At 36.1% G+C, this 18,029-nt stretch overlaps 1 protein-coding gene across 1 annotated transcript in view; it reads right to left on the minus strand.

The window, feature by feature from the left end:
* Positions 1-110: 110 nt before the first annotated feature.
* The window catches only part of LOC131150965 (electron transfer flavoprotein-ubiquinone oxidoreductase, mitochondrial), a 75,381-nt gene continuing 57,462 nt past the window's right edge, over positions 111-18,029 (minus strand). The window contains exons 13-18 of the mRNA XM_058102090.1: positions 10,727-10,776; positions 10,546-10,612; positions 2,586-2,665; positions 1,940-2,068; positions 1,786-1,852; positions 111-395 (exon numbers count right to left, since the gene is read on the minus strand). Coding sequence (XP_057958073.1) covers positions 312-395; positions 1,786-1,852; positions 1,940-2,068; positions 2,586-2,665; positions 10,546-10,612; positions 10,727-10,776 — 477 coding nt within the window. The 3' untranslated portion in view covers positions 111-311. The remainder of the gene's footprint in view (positions 396-1,785; positions 1,853-1,939; positions 2,069-2,585; positions 2,666-10,545; positions 10,613-10,726; positions 10,777-18,029) is intronic.

Consider the following 18,029-nt stretch of genomic DNA (forward strand, 5'->3'; position numbering starts at 1 on the left):
CAGTTGGATCAAGCCGGCTTGACAAACCTGAGTATTCAGTAGAAGGTTTCTGTTTTCAGTGTATGTAACAAGCAGAGGGACTTCTACTTGTAATTATGCAACAGAACTCATGTTAAAGGCAAGACCACTTAAAATGATAAACATATTCTCATCTGGTCTATTTTGTAATGCAGAAAATAATGTAATTGATTGTGTAAAATATTACAACCAAAGCTTATCCATCCTGTAAAATAGGCAGGCTTATTTTATTTTGAATGGGATTGCCACAAGCCCCTTATTCTTATGATGACCCTGCAAAGGGAATAGATCATCTACATAATAGAGTATCCTGGGCCACCACCTCCTTCTGGCACCGTCCATTCAATGTTCTGCTTTGGGTCTTTGATGTCGCATGCCTGTAGGTGTATCAACCCAAAGCAAACTAAAATTAGCATAGCATTTGGATATGTAAATTGGAAATCTGAATTTGTGAGTTTAAACAAAGTTTCAATACAAATTTGTGAGGAATAATTATCCACACTTAATACGATGTCAAACTCATCCTTGAGTTTGTGTTCCCAACCACAAAATGCAAGAGAAATTAACAATTGACTTGATGATAGATGCAAGTTTCCTTGTTCAAGTTGGTGTTCGAAGGCCAATGGACTACAGCACAATTAAAATGGTAGTGAAATTGTCATGGTGGGGTTTTAAACATTGCAGTTATGCTTTCTTCAATGTACCAACAAAGTTGTAAAAAGAAGAAGAAAAAGATAATCTTGAACTTTACATCCCTCATTTGAAGGATATACTTCCAAAAAGTGGGTCTTTATTATGGTAATGGATTTATAAGGATATGATAATTTCTGCTTTTCAATGTTCCATGGCCCTAGCAAAAGATAAACAGCATGATGTCAAGGTTTAGTTCAAAAAAATTAACCATACCAGTTTTCAGTGCCCCCAGATTTACAGAAAAAATAATTGTTACATTTTGAAGAGGAAGTTCAACTCAAAGTTAATGGGTTTTGCATGCCAAATATCGATACTGTTTTCCACAGATACACGTCACTTCCATATTGACCTGGTTTAAAGAAACGTTTGAAGCATAACAATTGACTTCTATGTGTCACTGAGGCCATCATCAAGGCATAGTTGGTAAAAAAAAAATTCTAACAAATATGGTCAACTTATTCTAATGGGGCCCCAGCAATGCGTGTATATAAATACATTTCAACATGAGCGGGATATGCTAAAAAAAAAAAGGCCCAGTGCCTCTGCACTGAATATGCAGGCACATATACTTCTGCATGAGCTTGCAAATTGCAAAGATGTACACTCATGAATGACCAAAAAAAAACAAGGAAAAAGAAATAGAAAATTTAACCAGTCTGTCTGTTAAAATTACGGTTGACCAGGCAATGTTGTTGAGTGCACAGCATATAGAAGGTCTCCAATATGGAGTACTTCTATTTGATTGCATTAAAGCCAGTCCATGAGAAATTCTATCCCACAGCATGAACAAAGGTCATCTACAAAGATTCCAAACCCTACTCTTTTCCATCGCATCTCTCTCTCTCTCTCTCTCATCCAACTAGTGGATCCTGAATATTACGTTCATTAGAGTGTGATTGTGTAAAAAAGAAAATGAAAGGAAAAAAAAGAAGCATCATGTTAAACAACTTCCTTTAAACATATAAATTTTGTTTCAACATATTTTTTCATATATAATTGTGCACAACTTTTCATGTTCTGTGCTTAACTCTTAAGTTATTTCCAACTGAGATTCCAAGTGGGTTGGAATATTACCTTGCAATGCAGGCAATTTTGAGCATTTATGTGTAGTTCCGGCTGACCCTTCTCATCTTGGACGTACCTATTTATGGGGATTAAAGGTGGCATAAGAAAGTATCACACTAAGGAAGATCACTAAAAGCTCAAGTTATGGCAAAATGCCCATTACTCATATACACGTGCAGGGCAATATCGTGACTCAGGTCCTGCATAGAATGGCAAATTTACAAGTTCAGGAATCTTGGGGTCCCTTAAGCGAAGATGAGCTGGTTGATCATGCTCATGGTTTGTGTTGCTCCTACGCAAAAATATAAAGAGACAAATATATTATTGAAAGGAGATGAAAAAACAAGGACATCATAATTTGCATTAGATTTGGTAGCATGAATCCCAATTGTCCATCAATATTCCATATTATGTAAATATTTAAGATTTGTCAGAGCCTATGTTCAGTGGGGATGAATATCATTGTCTAAAGTAAAAGCCATGACGTCCATTATAAACCAATCAAAATTTTCAACTGGTGTCACTGGATATCTACCTAGCTGATATATTTCACTAAAATCCACACCTATCAACTTCCTGTTATCTAAAATAAAATTTCTCTAGCTGTGGCAGTACATAGGTGGATTCTGTCTCTATGAACAATCATATTCCTTCGGTCTAAACTTTTGGTCCAACTAACAATTTCTACTTCTGAATGACCAACCCAAAATTCATCTTCCTATATGAAGTAATAACTTACAGTACACACAAGAAAAAGATACGCATTTTTTTTTTTTGGTGCGAAAGAAGTTTCATTATCTGAAACAAACCTGTACAGAGAAGTTGGTACATCAAAAGAGACAATCCCATCTGGCTTTGGGTATTGGATTCGAGTGTGTAACTGGGCCACCTACACATGTGAAAAGTGCACCAGTCAATTTCATTTGCAAACAACAATAAATCAAGCACTAGCAACTAGTACATGCAGCAGTGTTCATGGTGAAGCAACAATTCTGAACTGCAAATATATTATAATGCTACTCAAACATGCACTTTGAGGCATTTAGTAGGTTCTTGTATTGGCACTGTTGCAAACAAGACAAAGATGCAAATATATCGACATTCAACTAAGAAACTAAGCATTAATAGAAACAGAGAGGAACAAGTTTTAACTGCTGGGGGAAAGTTCCCATAGCATTGCAATAGGGGTAATGCATCATGATAACTTAAGAAAACAGTTCCAAAATGTTGCATACTGACTGAATAATTTGGATTTCAGTTAACAAGCCATATGTATGATAAGCTCTGGAGGAAACAGAAAAGAAAAAGATGGCAATCCTGGAAGTGTTGTGAGAACACCTCAGTGTTGTGTTTATACAAGAACAAGTAGGATTGATGTGTATTACTCGTAGGTGGTTGATATGAAGAGGAGAGAAAAAAGGGAGGGTGGGGGGAGAGGGAGAAAATAGGTTAGAGAGAAGGTAGGAAGTTATGGGTAGTGGAATTTGAATATAAACATCACTGCACGGCCCAGAGGCTTTTAATAATCCTTCAGTGAAAACAAATTTAGTGTTATTAGAACCCTATGCATGTGTGACTCGTGTGCATGTGCATGCGTGAGGCATGCACATGATGATCACTTGCTATAATGTTTTGAATGAAAAAAGCTTAGGGGCCATTTAGTATCACTGTCAAAAATTACAGCAACTAAAAAAGAGAAACCAACAACCTGTTTGGTTAATATTTATAAAATTAAAACAAATTAAAAACTTAATTAAAAAATGCTCATTTCATCTTTAAATCAAATAAATATTATAAAAATATGATTAAAATAAAATTTCAAAACAAGAAACATTAAAAATAAAATCATAAAAATAAAATTATTATAATTATTTTACTTAATTCTTACAATTTCAAATTTTACTTTATAATAAAAATTTTATTGGACATGAAAATTGAAAAATAGTAAAAATATTTCGTAATTGACTTTATTATTATTATTATTATTATTATTATTTGAAATTTATGTATGTTTTTATTTTAATTATATTTAAATTCATATGATCATTTACTTTATTTTTATTTAAAAGTATTTAACATGAATAATTTAATCTGAAAGAAGTATTTTTGGATATTAAATTATTCACAAAAGGTTGCCTAAACAACTTAATTGTAAAATTTAGTTTTCAGTTTTTTCACAAATAGCTTAAAACCGACAATAGAAACATTGACAACAAAAACAAACACATTTTATAATATGTTTTTCACTATGTGTTGACCTTATAGGTCACATCCGGTTTTGATAATAACAAATACTCTAATATTTGATGTCTATCAAATTTGTGTGCAGGTTTATATTATCAGATCATATGCTGGCACAAGAGAAGACTTGAAAACTAAAGACCTTGAAGATTCATTGTAATTTATATTTTATGTAATTTGAGTCTGTAATAATTAATGCATAACATGCATGTAGAAACTAAAGCTCAAAGACCATAGAGACCTTTCGGTCGACCGACGCCAGATTTTTTGGCAAACCCTACGCCCCAGCACTTGCACATAAGAAAGTCCCCAACATCACTTACTATATTGGGAGAATCAAGTCAGGCTAAAAATGAACTTAATAGAAAACATTGAGAGGGTTCGGACGACTGAACTAGTCAACATGTTGACTTGGTGTTCGGGCACCTGAACCAATTTTGAACGTATCTTCTTCGGGCACCCGAAGTTATGTCAGAGCACTTTTCAACTACTCGGGCGACCGAATGATTACGTTCAAAAATGGGCTCGGGCGACTGAATTGAGCAATTCGGTTAACCGAACTATGAACCGGGCACCTGAACCATGCGGCAAAGGCTACAGACTTTTAATCAGCCACCTGAGCATAATTTCAGGCGACCGAACTGTTTTAAAATGAATTTTTAACTGTATCCGTTCGAGCACCCGAACCTCTAGCCGGGCGACTGAATCTCACGGGTTAAAATAATTTTTACTGAATCTTAAATGGGGTAAACTGGGTTAATTTTCTTAATGACTTTTGAAACAATTTTAATTATACCTATTGTGTCCCCAACGGTCAAAAAATCCTCCTTACCTATAAATACCTGTTCATTTTTCATAATTAGGAAGGATTCGGCAAATTTGATTAGGGCAAAATTCTCTCAAAATTCAAAACCCTATTTTAGCCTATCCTACTCCAAAACACTCATACACATCATCCTTCTTAATCTTTCAAGTGTTGTAAGTATATTTAGAGTGCTTATGCTTAATCCTCATTAGCTCATACTCTCATTTGTTGTGCTTATTGTTTTTATTATTGAGAGTAAAGCTTTAAGTTCTCCCATCAATTTTATTTGATAAATCTCATGTGGGAAGACTTAGTGGCTTGTAGTTCTTGCATTGTCATTGCAAGTTACCTTAGCCTATATTTTTGTGTGCAAAAATTATTTTCAAAGTTTGCATTCAAACATCCATTGTACTTAGAACATTGAGAACATCTTATTAAGATTGTTTGAATCATCTAGCTTGCATATTTGAAACCTTAATCTGATAGTGTGATATTCATATATTGTGTTTCAAATCTTGCTTTAATATACACTCTTGTGCTTGTTAGACCATAGACATAACCTTGACCGTTGATTGCACACGTAAAGCACCGAACTTATAGTTCTTACATTATTGAGGTGCATTGATTATATTGAACTGTACTGGTACACATACCTGCTTGTGTAAGAAGCGTATTTCTGTATACAAATCTTATACACATTTGTTGTATTCCAAGCGTGGGCCTGAAGAGGGAGACTAGCTCTGTTGAATAGTCCCAGATTGATTTAGACCCGGTTAGGAAAGCTAGGTGCGCCATCCTGTTAAGACGTGTTGGTTGAGGTCAGCCCCGCTAATTGACCTGGTCTTAAGGTTGAAGTCAGCCCTGTGCTAATTGACCTGATTGTATTAGGTGCCTCCACCCGTTAAGTGAGCAATTAGTAGAATCCTTGGACTTGCGAGCTAGAGGCGGGGACATAGGCATAGTTGGCCAAACCCAGATAACATATCGTGTGCCTTGTTTATATTTCTACACTTTATATTTACCGCACATGTATGTTATGGTGTGAATGATGCGCTTGATTTAAATTTCCACACATTATATTTATCTGCGCATTTGGAACTGTATAGACGAACCCTAGGTTATGAATATACTGTTGTTAAATTAGCTAAACCTAGGAATAAATTTTAAATTCCAATTCACCCCCCCTCTTGGAAATACACCAAAGCTAACACTATGCAAAAACAAAAACAGAAAATAGTAATAATACTAAACAGACCCTTAATTTTTTTTAATAAAATATACTGCTTTTTAAGAACACAAAGACATACTTGTGTGTGTGTAAGAAACTATATAGATGTTCAAAAGAATGAACAAGTGTATGCATAACAAATCGCACTGATAACTTAAGATATTGTTTTTAATAGTTCATAGCCATGCATGCGAACATATATACCTAAAGACATAGGCATGTAAGTAAACATGTATGTGCAGAAGGCAATAGCTTGACAATGTAGGAAGGGCACCTATGATAAGCAGCTCGACCTCTGCCACTGCTGCTTCATTGGTGAATGCTAGAGATTGAAGATCTAAAACAAGGGCCGAGACTGCCCAACTGTTATTCATGTGATTGCTTATTCAAATGTGTGTGCATGTACGCGTTTAAGAACATATACAATCACACTTACATATATGTATTTAACAGATCATGAAGAACACTTATTGTGCGTTTGGAAGCATAAATTTTAGGCTCAAGATTTGGATTTGTTTGGATTTGACAAAATGTAGTACAAAATTATACTAAGTTTCTTCCAAATCTATATAAATCCAAATTCAAGTCCTAAATTCATGCTCCCAAACATTACCTTAAGATACTATTTTTAATAAAATAGCATGTTTTTCTAATCACCTGTTCTGTCCTGCTCTCCTCTTCACACTTCTCCTGTCTTCTCTCTTCTTCTTCTTTTACGACAGAAACTCTATTGCAAATGCTCCATTCCTATACTTCTCTTCCCTCCCAAAGCATTTAGCTCATCAAAAAAATGACATTGCTTGCACCCAATTTAAGCAAAAAATGCATAAAACTGCTCCCAAAAAGATCTACTAAAAAAGCAATTTAAAAGAATATAACCGACATATTCATGAAGGGAATATGATTCCTCTTTCTTCAAAGAATGCATCCTCAAGTGCTACAACTTCTACAACTACAAAAATTTTCAGCAGCAATTCCAGTTTCTTGAGTTCTCTTGATGTTTCATCAATGTTTTCGTATGAGCGTTCATTTGGGTTCGGACATGGGCTCTACTAGCAAAGAAATTTGACAGCTTGGACTCCGCCCGCTGCCCCCCCGCTCTTTTCCCTCTCTCCATCATTTTGGTGTTCTTCAAGGTGGTTTCTTTTACAAGTTTCTTTGGCATCTTGCAGAGCCTCTCTCTCTCTCTCTCTCTCTCTCTCTCTCTCATCTTGAATTACATAAATTCTCCAACTTCCTGAATTTTATTTTCTTGGAAGTGAAGAAATTAAATCCTCAATTTTTCTTGGCACTCACGTATTTTCGTCTCCTTAGAAATGCCAAATTTTGAGTTCTTCCAAAGGATAGAATCAATAGAATTTCGACTAAAAATACACAAGTTTGCACATTTTAGCTCAAGATTGTGTCAAAAAAGAACATCTAGAATGATCGAGGTTATGTGGGAGGGGGTGCGAGTCCAATGAGAGGTTATGTCAGCACCATATACCACTCAACTCCATTGCAAATCTTGAATTTGAAACTTGAATTTAGATTGAAGAATTCTTGCAATCCCTCATTGCTTCAATATTTTTGATTGATTTTCTTTGTCAACATCAAATTTCCAACGCCAAAGGGTACTAATTGTAGTTTAAGTCATTTATCATTAACTTTTAGTTTCAGCCACTGGTGAGAGCTTCTTCTCTATTATTATTCATCAATAATTGGTCAGTAGAGGAGATTTTGTGTTTGTGATTTGTAGACTTAATATATGTAGTTTTGTGTTTTTGCATTTTCCATTTGCAAATCATGAAGTATGCAAAATTTTTTCAAAAAGTACAATTGCACCTCTAAAAAAAAATTTAGTCTAGCTTGGCTTCACGCCAAAAATTGTATGCTTTAGATTTCTAAATGCATTGTATTATTTGTGTGGTTTCTACTAGTTGTAGGGTGTGATTTAGAAAATTGTCTATATGAAAAAGTTAGGAAAAAGAAAAAAAACTCAAACATGTACTTTGTCTGTGTAACACAAATTATCTTTGTACATACAACTGGTCCCACGCCGGGATAAAGTAGAGCTGTGTTAGGTAACCGATAGTCGGCATAAAACTTTTGTCAAATCTTATTATGATGAATTCTTACCAAATTCACCTAGGTTAAGGGAATAGACCAAGTTAGTATAGATAAGAGAGGACCAATAAGTTAACAGAAGAAACTAAGATTAGCTTAGCAACTTGGAATGTAGAGACTCTTATGGTCAAAAGTATGGAAATAATGTTTAGAAAGAAAATTAACTTAATCTGCCTTCAAGAGATGAAATGGGTAGTAGAGAAAGCTACAGAAATTGAAAAATTAGGATTTAAGCTTTGGTACAAAGGAAGATACTTCGATAGTAAAGAAAATTGGTGGTGGGATCAAGAAGTCCAAAAAGCCATTAAGGCAAAAAAAAAAAAAAAAATGATATAAAATATCGCAAAATTGTAGACATAGAAAATCTTGAAAAATATAAAGAGGCGAGAAAAAATGCAAAAAAAAAGCTATTAGTGAAGCTAAACATAGAGCTTATGATACTTTAGACACCATACTAAACTAGATACCAAAAAAAGGAGAAAATGACATTTATAAACATGTTAGAATTAGAGAAAGAAAATGTAAAGATTTAGGTGATATAAAATGCATAAAGGGCGAGAATGATAATGTCCTAGTTAGAGAAGAAGACATAAAAGGGAGGAGACGAAGATATTTAGATAAATTGTTTAATGAAAACCAAAACGAAAGATTGAACTTGAAGGTGAAAAATGAGGGGAAGAAAATAGGGGATTTATTTGCAAAATTAGAGTCCTTGAAGTTAAGATGACATTAAAAAAGATGAAAAATGGGAAAATCTATAACACCGGATAAAATACTAACTTAAGTTTGGAAAAGTTTAAGGGATAAAGAAAATATTTGATTAACTAATCAGTTCAACACTATTATGAAAACCAAGAAAATGCCACAAGAATGATGGAAAAGTACGTTGGTACATTACAAAAAAACAAAGGCGATATTCAAAACTATAGAAACTATCGTGGAATTAAGATAGTTATACAATGAAATTATAGGAAAGGGTAATTTAACATAAAATAAGACTAGAAACGAGGATTTTAGAAAATCAATTTGGTTTTATGTCTAGGTAATCATAATAGAAGCTATTTATCTTTTAAGAAGTTTAATGAAAAAGTATAGGAAAAATAAAAAGGACTTGCATATGATTTTTATTGACCTAAAGAAAGCATTTGATAGAGTACTTACGGAAGTTCCTTGATGGGTCTTTGAAAAGAAGCGGGTATGCAGTAGATATACTAAGGTCATTAAGAATATGTATGGTAGAATAGTGACTAGAGTTAGGACTGTAGGAGGGGAATCTACAGATTTTCCAATAACAATAGGTCTATATTAAGGTTCTACTTTGCGTCCTTACCTTTTTACTTTATTGATTGATGAACTTACTAGAAATATCCAAAATGAGATACCTTGGTGCATTTTGTTTGCTGATGATATCGTGTTGATTGATGATAGTAGGAACGGAGTGGAATCTAAGCTAGAACTTTAGATAGCCATATTAGAGTCTAAAGGGTTTAGGATTAGTAGGAATATGACAGAATATATAAAATGCTATTTCAGTAATGTAAGGAATAGCAGTTGGGAGAAGATTAAACTTGATAATCAAGAAATTATTAGCACTAATTGATTTTGATATCTTGGATCTATTATGCAAATAGAAGGGGAAATTGAAGAAGTTGTAGTACATAGAATTAAAACAAGTTGGTAAAATGAAGGAGTGCGTTAGGTGTGTTGTGTGATCGTAGAATACCCTTATAATTAAAATTTTTATAAGACGATTATAAGGCCGACTATGCTATGATTCAGAATGTTGGGAAACTAAGAAACAACATATACAACAAGTAAAGTCGCTAAAATGCAAATATTAAGGTGGATGAATGACATAATATCAACATATGAAGTACGAAACAAACATATATGCAATAATTTAGGCATAGTATTGGTTCAAGACAAGATAAAGGAGCGGCAGCTTAGATGGTTTAGGCATTTGAAACATAGACTTAGTACAACACCTGTGAGGAGGAGTGAGTTAGTTATTGTTTCTGACATGAAAAGGGGTAGGAGTAGACCTACAATTACTTGGAATGAGGTAGTGAGGAAGGATTTAATAACCCTAAATCTAATAGAGGAAAATGCTCTTGATTGGGTGAATTGCTGGAAAAGGATTCATGTGGCCGACCTCTCCTTGTGGGACTTAAGGCTTGCTGTTATTGTTGTGTAGCATGCATGCTTGTATATTCGCAAGTTATTTTTTTCCCAATATGCATGTAGCTTATTTTTGCTCAAAATCTGATATTTTTTATAAATTATTTTTCTCCCAGACAAATCGGCGCAAGTCTTAATGAATTATTCAGTAAAATTTTATATATGTACTATTCAAAACAGACTCATTGTTTTGTGAACAGTAACAACTCACATTTGTTGCTTCATGATCAGGTTTCCCGTGCTTCAGTGTTAATGGCAATTTTCCTCTCAGTATGTAGCTGTGGGGCCAAAAAGGTACAAAAGAAGTAAAATAATATGTATACAAACATACATGTATATTTTGTACAATTTACATAGCCTATAATCAAGTCAATAAAAGGAGAGAATCTTACTGTTCCAGTGCACTTAATGCAAGACCAGGAATAAGTCCATACTCAAATGCCTACAAGAATAAAACAGCTCTGAGGAGAAAAGCAATGTAATCAATAATAACTAAAAAAAAAAAAAATCAACAATTCATATGTTTCTACAGAAATAAATTGCATATTGATATCTCTCTCTCTCTCTCTCTCAATGTTGAAAAAATCCAGCCACTGGCAACATGTAGGTTTTTCCATTTTGTACCATTTAGAAGGATGATTATAATGATGCTATGCATCAAAGGAGAGAGTTGTTGAGGTATGGTTAATTGACATGCCATATTATTTGGAAAATAAAGTTTATTTCAGGAAGGAAGTAAGAGGATAACTGTTAATCCAAGGGCAGTACTGACTACTGAGAATCTACTGAGTAAATTTTGTATCATTTATTTATAACTGGACGTTTCAAAAATGAGGGGTTGCTTGTCTAATGCTTTCTTTTCAGTTCCAACAATGGAGAACCTCAATCATGGTTTAGAGCATCAGGAGGTAGACAAGGGTATCCATTATCTCATTTTCTGTTTGTTTTGGTGATGTTTTGAGTAGAATGGTGGAGAGGGCAGTTGATAAGGGTTTTGTAAAAGGGCTGGAAGTGGGTATGGACTATCAAATTCACAAGCAAAGTCACTATTAAATTCACCATCCCTTTCCAAGATATCCCTCCCATAATTTTCTCCATCTTATTACCCCCTTTATTTATTTCAGACTGAGCAAGTTTGAGACTCAAACATCAAAATTCCCAGCATAATCTACTTCTAAAATTTTTCCTTCCCTCAGGTTTGAATTCATGCAGTTGTCCACAAGCATATTTTTCTGACCTTTCCCCTTCTTTGCTGATCATCACTCGTACACCTTCATAACAATAGCCATCTTACATTTATTAAATTATTAACCTCTTGACACAGACCATTGTTAAAGCTCTCATCATTCGCTCCTCCATGTGATGGAATTTTATGCTCCATCTGAGAGATTTCCCCCATTTTGTGTCTTTGGCTACAAGCTTCCTTTCTCAAACCATTATCCCCTTCTAAAAGATTTCTCATGCTTTCTCTAATCAAGAAAAACCCCTCTTTAAACCATTCCCCTCATAACTGATAGAGCTCTGAAGCCTTTTTTAATTCCCGCTGACCTTATTCACTTTTTTTTTAGCTCCATCCGATCGAACTCCATGTCCTCCAGGATCAGTCAACCACACTCCCTTCCATCAAAAAGATTTTGAGCAGCAACATCTTGCTCACTAATCTCTCCATAGGGGTACGAAGAATCTCATCCTTACATCCATTACTCAGCCAAATTCTCACCAAAAACCCACTCCTCTGAAACAGATACATATGGGGAAAAATGAAAATTATCTTCTCCTTCCATCCCAATGGCAATTCCAAAAATCTCGCCACCTTTGCCAAACGAAATCATTGTTCAATAATGCAAGCAATCCAGATGAACACTATGATATCCTCCACAAGGCCAATTGAACAAAGACAAAACCATCAGAAAACCATTTAGCAGCACCTGCAGATAACCTCAACCATCTGTTGCAATTTTAATTGTGTTCCAAGAACGAATGAAAATTGATTAACCCCACTTTGTCCAACCTCAGATTGATGGCCTTACCTTCAATTGGAATCTAACACCTGCTCATATCTAATGGATTTCACAATCAATTTCATGGCTCAAAAATGCAACAATGAACCTAAGTGGTTGAGAGAGAGAGAGAGAGAGAGAGAGAGCGTCCAATTAAATTTTTTATCATTGTGTTTTATGAAACATCAAGTGTAAAATAACCACCACCACCCCTCCCACCCTGGCAGTGCCCTTTAATGAATTTTCTTTTTTCTGATACCACACACACATGTGTATATATACTATTTTACATATAAAATGTAATGCAAACATTGAGGTGTTGTAAGGTAAAAACAACTGCAATAAACCCTGAATGTTTTTTTTTTGTTTCTAGAATGTTAAAGTTTTGGGTGTCTTATCAGCTGTGCCATGTGTCATGATAGCAGGATCTCTGTTTTCATTAAGCAGAAATACTTTGACCTTGCACTCCATGGCAAGAAGATGGATCTTCTCAGTATAACTGAAAACCAAAAGGGAAGGATAATCTCCATCTTCCTTGACACAGAAGAAATCAAGTGGCTCCTAGAGGCAACCAACGATTTCTGGGGGAAACCTTAAGAACAGGCATATTTCCCTCTCTTGTATGATCCGTATGAGGTTGAAGGAGAAGAGGCCAAAGCTTCAACTTTGTGAGAACAAATTCAGCAGATTCTTAGCCCTAATGGCATGGTTTTAAATAACAGCCATTACATAGCGTAACAGCTGTTACATAATGGAACTTCAAGGCCCTGATGCTGATATGGATCACTATTGCAGTGAGGAAAAAAATCACGGCCATAATGGCCATTATGCTCCTGTAAAGGGCCATAATGGACATTACACCTCCGTCACAGGCCATTACACCCCGTGACACCATTGTTCACTGCCGACAGCACTATATACTGAAAAATACCTCATTTGTTCCTGATTTTTCTGAGTTTTGCTGCAATTCTCCCTCACCCCAAGGTCATCCAGCTTAGATCCAGTGATCTATGGCTGCCAAAACAGAAATTTGTGCTTGAAATCACCATATGAAGGCGATCTACTGCATCCCCTTGCCTTTGAAATTTTATCCATTTGGGAAGAAATTCATTGCTGTTTGGAAGTGATTTGGGTAGATTTGATTAAGAAATCAAGCTAGAAACTTGGGATTTGGGTAGATCCGAAGAGGATTTGAGGCTTTGAGCTTTGAAGAGGGTTTGGGAATGGGAAACGCTTTGTGTTTGTAGGTTCCTGAGTCCTGATTTCCTGTTTGTGGGTTTGCCTACTGCCAGCATGTTCAATTTATTCCACCCCACTCTTTTTTTTTTGATAAACAAGTTAGGCAGCTTGTTAGGTTAACTTATTAATTTGCTACTTATGACTTAAGCTTAAACAATGCTTAGAGCTTAAGTGCTTAATGTTAATAACTTAACTATTTCCACTTACTAATTTTACTTAGTTACTTATGCTTTTAATTATTAATTTGCTATGCTTATAGCTTAACTAATTAATTTTCTTAATGGGCCTAAATTGCCTAATCCCTAATGGCCTCAATTGCTATGCTTAGTTATTGATATTTTGAATATTAGAATTTAAAAATTAAAATTGTTAGAAAATACAAAAGAATATGTAACTATTAAGTACTAACTATTAAGTATTAAATACAATGAAACTACTATCTATTTAGTCTTAAATTGCTTAATGGGCCTAAATTACCTTACCCCTAATGTCCCAAATTTTTATGCTTGCTTCGTTATTGACTTATTGTTATTTAAAATTAAATTATGATATGTCTCTAACTAATTGGTTTTCATTTTCAATTACATTTCTAAATTTTTAATCATTAAAGTAGTGGAAAGTACAAAAAAATTGACTTTCCCTGTAAACAGCGCACTAAAATTAGTATGAAAATCATGTTGCATATTAAAAAGTGTTTGTTCGTTGAAAAAGTGGTCAAAATTAATAAAAATCGTGTTGTAAAAGATTCCATGCTTATTCTTCAACTTTGGCATGGTTTTGCATGCATGAAATAATTCACGGCCACTACGACCACTTCCCATTACGTAATGTACGCTTCTCCTGCATCTTGGAGCACCCACCGTTATGCGACATTACCCGCAACCTCGATTTAAAACCACGCCTAATGGAGACAAATGAGGGTGGGTGGAGCGCTGTTGCCTTCTGAGAGGGCTTCAACTCAAAGGGCTGCTCTAAAATCTTCAACACTACATCTGAGCTGGGAGGGAGAGTGACCGGACAGCCTCACTCTTTGACGACACAGCCCTTGATCGAGCCCTTCAGAAGGAAGTCCAGCCCATAGTTGCTTCGTTGGCTCCTCATTCTAAGGGGGACTGCTCTGCCCTCATTGCAGAGTTGGCATCTCCATCTCCATCAAGAAGCTTCAGTCAAAGGAGTTGGTGAGGGATGACACGCACACCTTAATGCATGTAGTCTGAGAAGTTGGCAGGACACACAGCACTACCAACTGTTTTTTCAAAATTTCTGCCCAACTTTGTCCCAGTTCTTTTGCCAGCTTTGGACAGCTCAGGGCTTTTCTTTTCGCAGGCCCCTCAAAATCCAGTCCTTACTCCTTCACTTTTGGCTCTCAAACACTTGGGCCTCCTCTTTTCTACTTAACATTGGCCCTGCAGTGTTTACCCCTTCTCTCTTAACCCAGGCGCTTTACATTTTGTGGACTCTCAGGTCAGATTTGGTATCCATAAATCTTCTACTGTTATTGCTCCAGTTTTGCAGCAAGCACAGGGTAGCAAGCTGCTTTTGACATGGTCTAAGAGCATCCAAACGGGGACCTCTTGAAGGCCAAGAGCTTGGAGGAAAACTCAGCGATATCTCTGCTACAAATTCAGATATGTTGGTTGCAAAGGGCTGCCACCCCTCACCATCCATGAAGGAACTAAATAGGCCAGACTTTAGCAGTGCGAGCCTTAAAATGCAGGTTTCGGACTGGGTCCCTCACAAAATGAACCTGGTTAGTAAAACAATTGGGGTGTCTTCTGAAGGTTGAAGAAATAGCTGTCTTTTTTAGGAAATTGAGAAAAAAGAAGAGGAAGGAAGAACCGCAGGGAAAATACACGAAGGCAGCAGTCAGAGAAGAGGCACAAGCAGGGAGCTAAAGAGATTGGAATGCTTAGTTAACTATGATAAGTCAAGAGGATGTACAGACACGGGAGAGGCTAGACACAGCGCAATTATAGAATTTCACCTATGTTAAGGAAACTAAGCACATGGAATGGATGGAAAGGGGATATCATCTGTCTTTAGGAAACCAAGGTTGAGTCTTTAAACAACTGACAAGTTAACAGTTTAAGGGGGATTAAAAGCTGCAAATGTATTGCTTTGGATGCGGCAGGCAATACAGGTGGTATGCTCATTATGTGGTATGATCTGGTGGTGATGGTGGAAAAGCTAGATCACTCCAGTGCCTTCTCAGTGTCCTGCTTGTTCAGAGATTGGAGGACACATTTGTGTGTTTTCACTGGGATTTATGGGCCAGGCAAAGGCCCTTCCAAGCACCTCTTGTAGAACAAGCTCATGGAGGTTAGAGAGAAATGGTATGCCCCTTGAGTCATTGGGAGGGATTTTGATCTTGTATTTTTTTTTTTTTGTTGATAACAAATGAAATCATTAATGGAAAGAGAATTTACAAGAGGGAGAATGAGAAATCTCCCGATACAAACTGAGACTCTCCAAGTCTAAACCAAAAATCATCAAACATAAAAAATGCCCAAGAAAAAAAATCATCCAATCTACATGTTCCTCCAATCTCTTTGCAGCTCCTGAAAACTTGCCTCTTTAAAAAACCATACCCAACACACCACAAAGAGGCCAAATATTTTATATTTTCCCAAACCAACATAAACCAACATCTGATTTAATTTTTTCCTGGAAATATCCGAGTATTACATTCCAACCATAAACCTCATAATACTGAGGAAAAACCACACTTCCATAAGTTGCCCTGTCCTTTCTTCTACCAAAACCTGCAAAGGAAACTTCTAAAAGGTCTTCCATTGAGGGAGGACAAACCCAACTTTCTCCCATGATAAAGAGGGCGGCACCTCCTATCTTTATTAGAAAACCCCTCACTTATGGCGGAGGAATACTGTGGTTCCAACCTTGAGACTTGGGGAAAACAAAATCAAACCCCAAGAATCTAAAACTGACTTAACCAACTAATTCAAAACCAATAACCAATGACCAACAACCAAACAAATAAAAAAGAAATAAACAACTATAAGTGGAAAACAAACAGAACTCTGAAAGATCTCAAGGAATAAACCAACCACTCCAACCTTCACAAACACCAGCACAAAGCATCACGAGTGCAAGGAAGGAAATCCCAACAAATCCAATCGAATCATTCCCCCGACTTGCTGTGGAAGCTCATCCTGGCAACTATATGATCGAGATATACCAGATTCACCCTGCTTGGTAAAGAAATCCGCACTTTGACTCGCCTCCATGTAAACATGTTCAACTTTGTAATGTATGCCTTTCAATGCTAACACAAGTTCTTCCCACAATTCTCATAAGTTCCAAACCGAACACTTAATAGAATTAATCCACTGAACCAACAAAGCAGAGTCATAGGCAATCTCTACTTGATCAAATCATCAAATCCAAGATCTTTGCACAAATTAATCCCAATAATAATCACTTTCAATTCAGCCATATTATTGGTTCCATAACCCAGTAATGAGGAAAAACCTGCTTTAAATAATCCCCTTTTATTTCTTATCACACCTCCACCACCACAATCACCTGAGTTACCTTTACAGCTTCCATCCACATTCAACATAACCCAACCTACCCCAAGCTTGCACCATCTGACTACACGAGGAAGACGAACACTCACATTTTTTACTTGAATATCCAAAGCACGAGGGACTGCAATATCTGTGCAAGAAGCAGGTGCACATTTAGTTAACTCGTCCGAAATGGATCTCAGCCAATATTTAATGTCAAGCCACACAGTTCTCACCGAATCATGAATTGATTCCATCATGGCTCTACATCAACGAGTCCAAAGTCTCCAAATGATGAGACTAGCTATGAGACCTACCAAAATGCCTAACTATGAGGCCTATTTTGCACAACTAAACTAGAAATTAACTCTGGCTTTCCATGTATTCGTTGCCATACAACTAACACCCAACACCACTGCTTCTTGTTTCCATACCTCCTAAGCAAAAGATCCCGTGTAAAACACATGGTCTAGAAATTCAATCTTGGCATTTGAACAACAATCACACTGAGAGGCCATCTGAACAACAACTTCTTGAATACGAGTATCAACCGGAAGACGAGCAAACCAAGACTTCCACATACAAATTGACACCCGTGTTGGAAACATAGGATGCCAGATCCATTTTGAAACTAAGAATTCCTCTTTACACTCCCTTATAATTTCTCAAGCACTTGTCGTGGTAAATTTTCCATCTATTGAAGGTTCCCAAATTACTGTATCTAGACCCTCCTTGTAAGAAATAGCAGAGTTTATTACTTCCACAGCTTGTTCTTCACCCAACAGATCCACTAATAAATCAACATTCCACTCATCTCTATCCCAACAATCTCGTGTTCGTAGCTTATGGTTTCTGATTTCCTGAACCTTAGCACAAAGGGGACCGGAGGCTAACCATCGATCAAACCAGAAAGAGGCTGACCTTTCTTC

Source organism: Malania oleifera, chromosome 3, assembly GCF_029873635.1.
Source record: "Malania oleifera isolate guangnan ecotype guangnan chromosome 3, ASM2987363v1, whole genome shotgun sequence".
NCBI classification, from domain to species: domain Eukaryota; kingdom Viridiplantae; phylum Streptophyta; class Magnoliopsida; order Santalales; family Ximeniaceae; genus Malania; species Malania oleifera.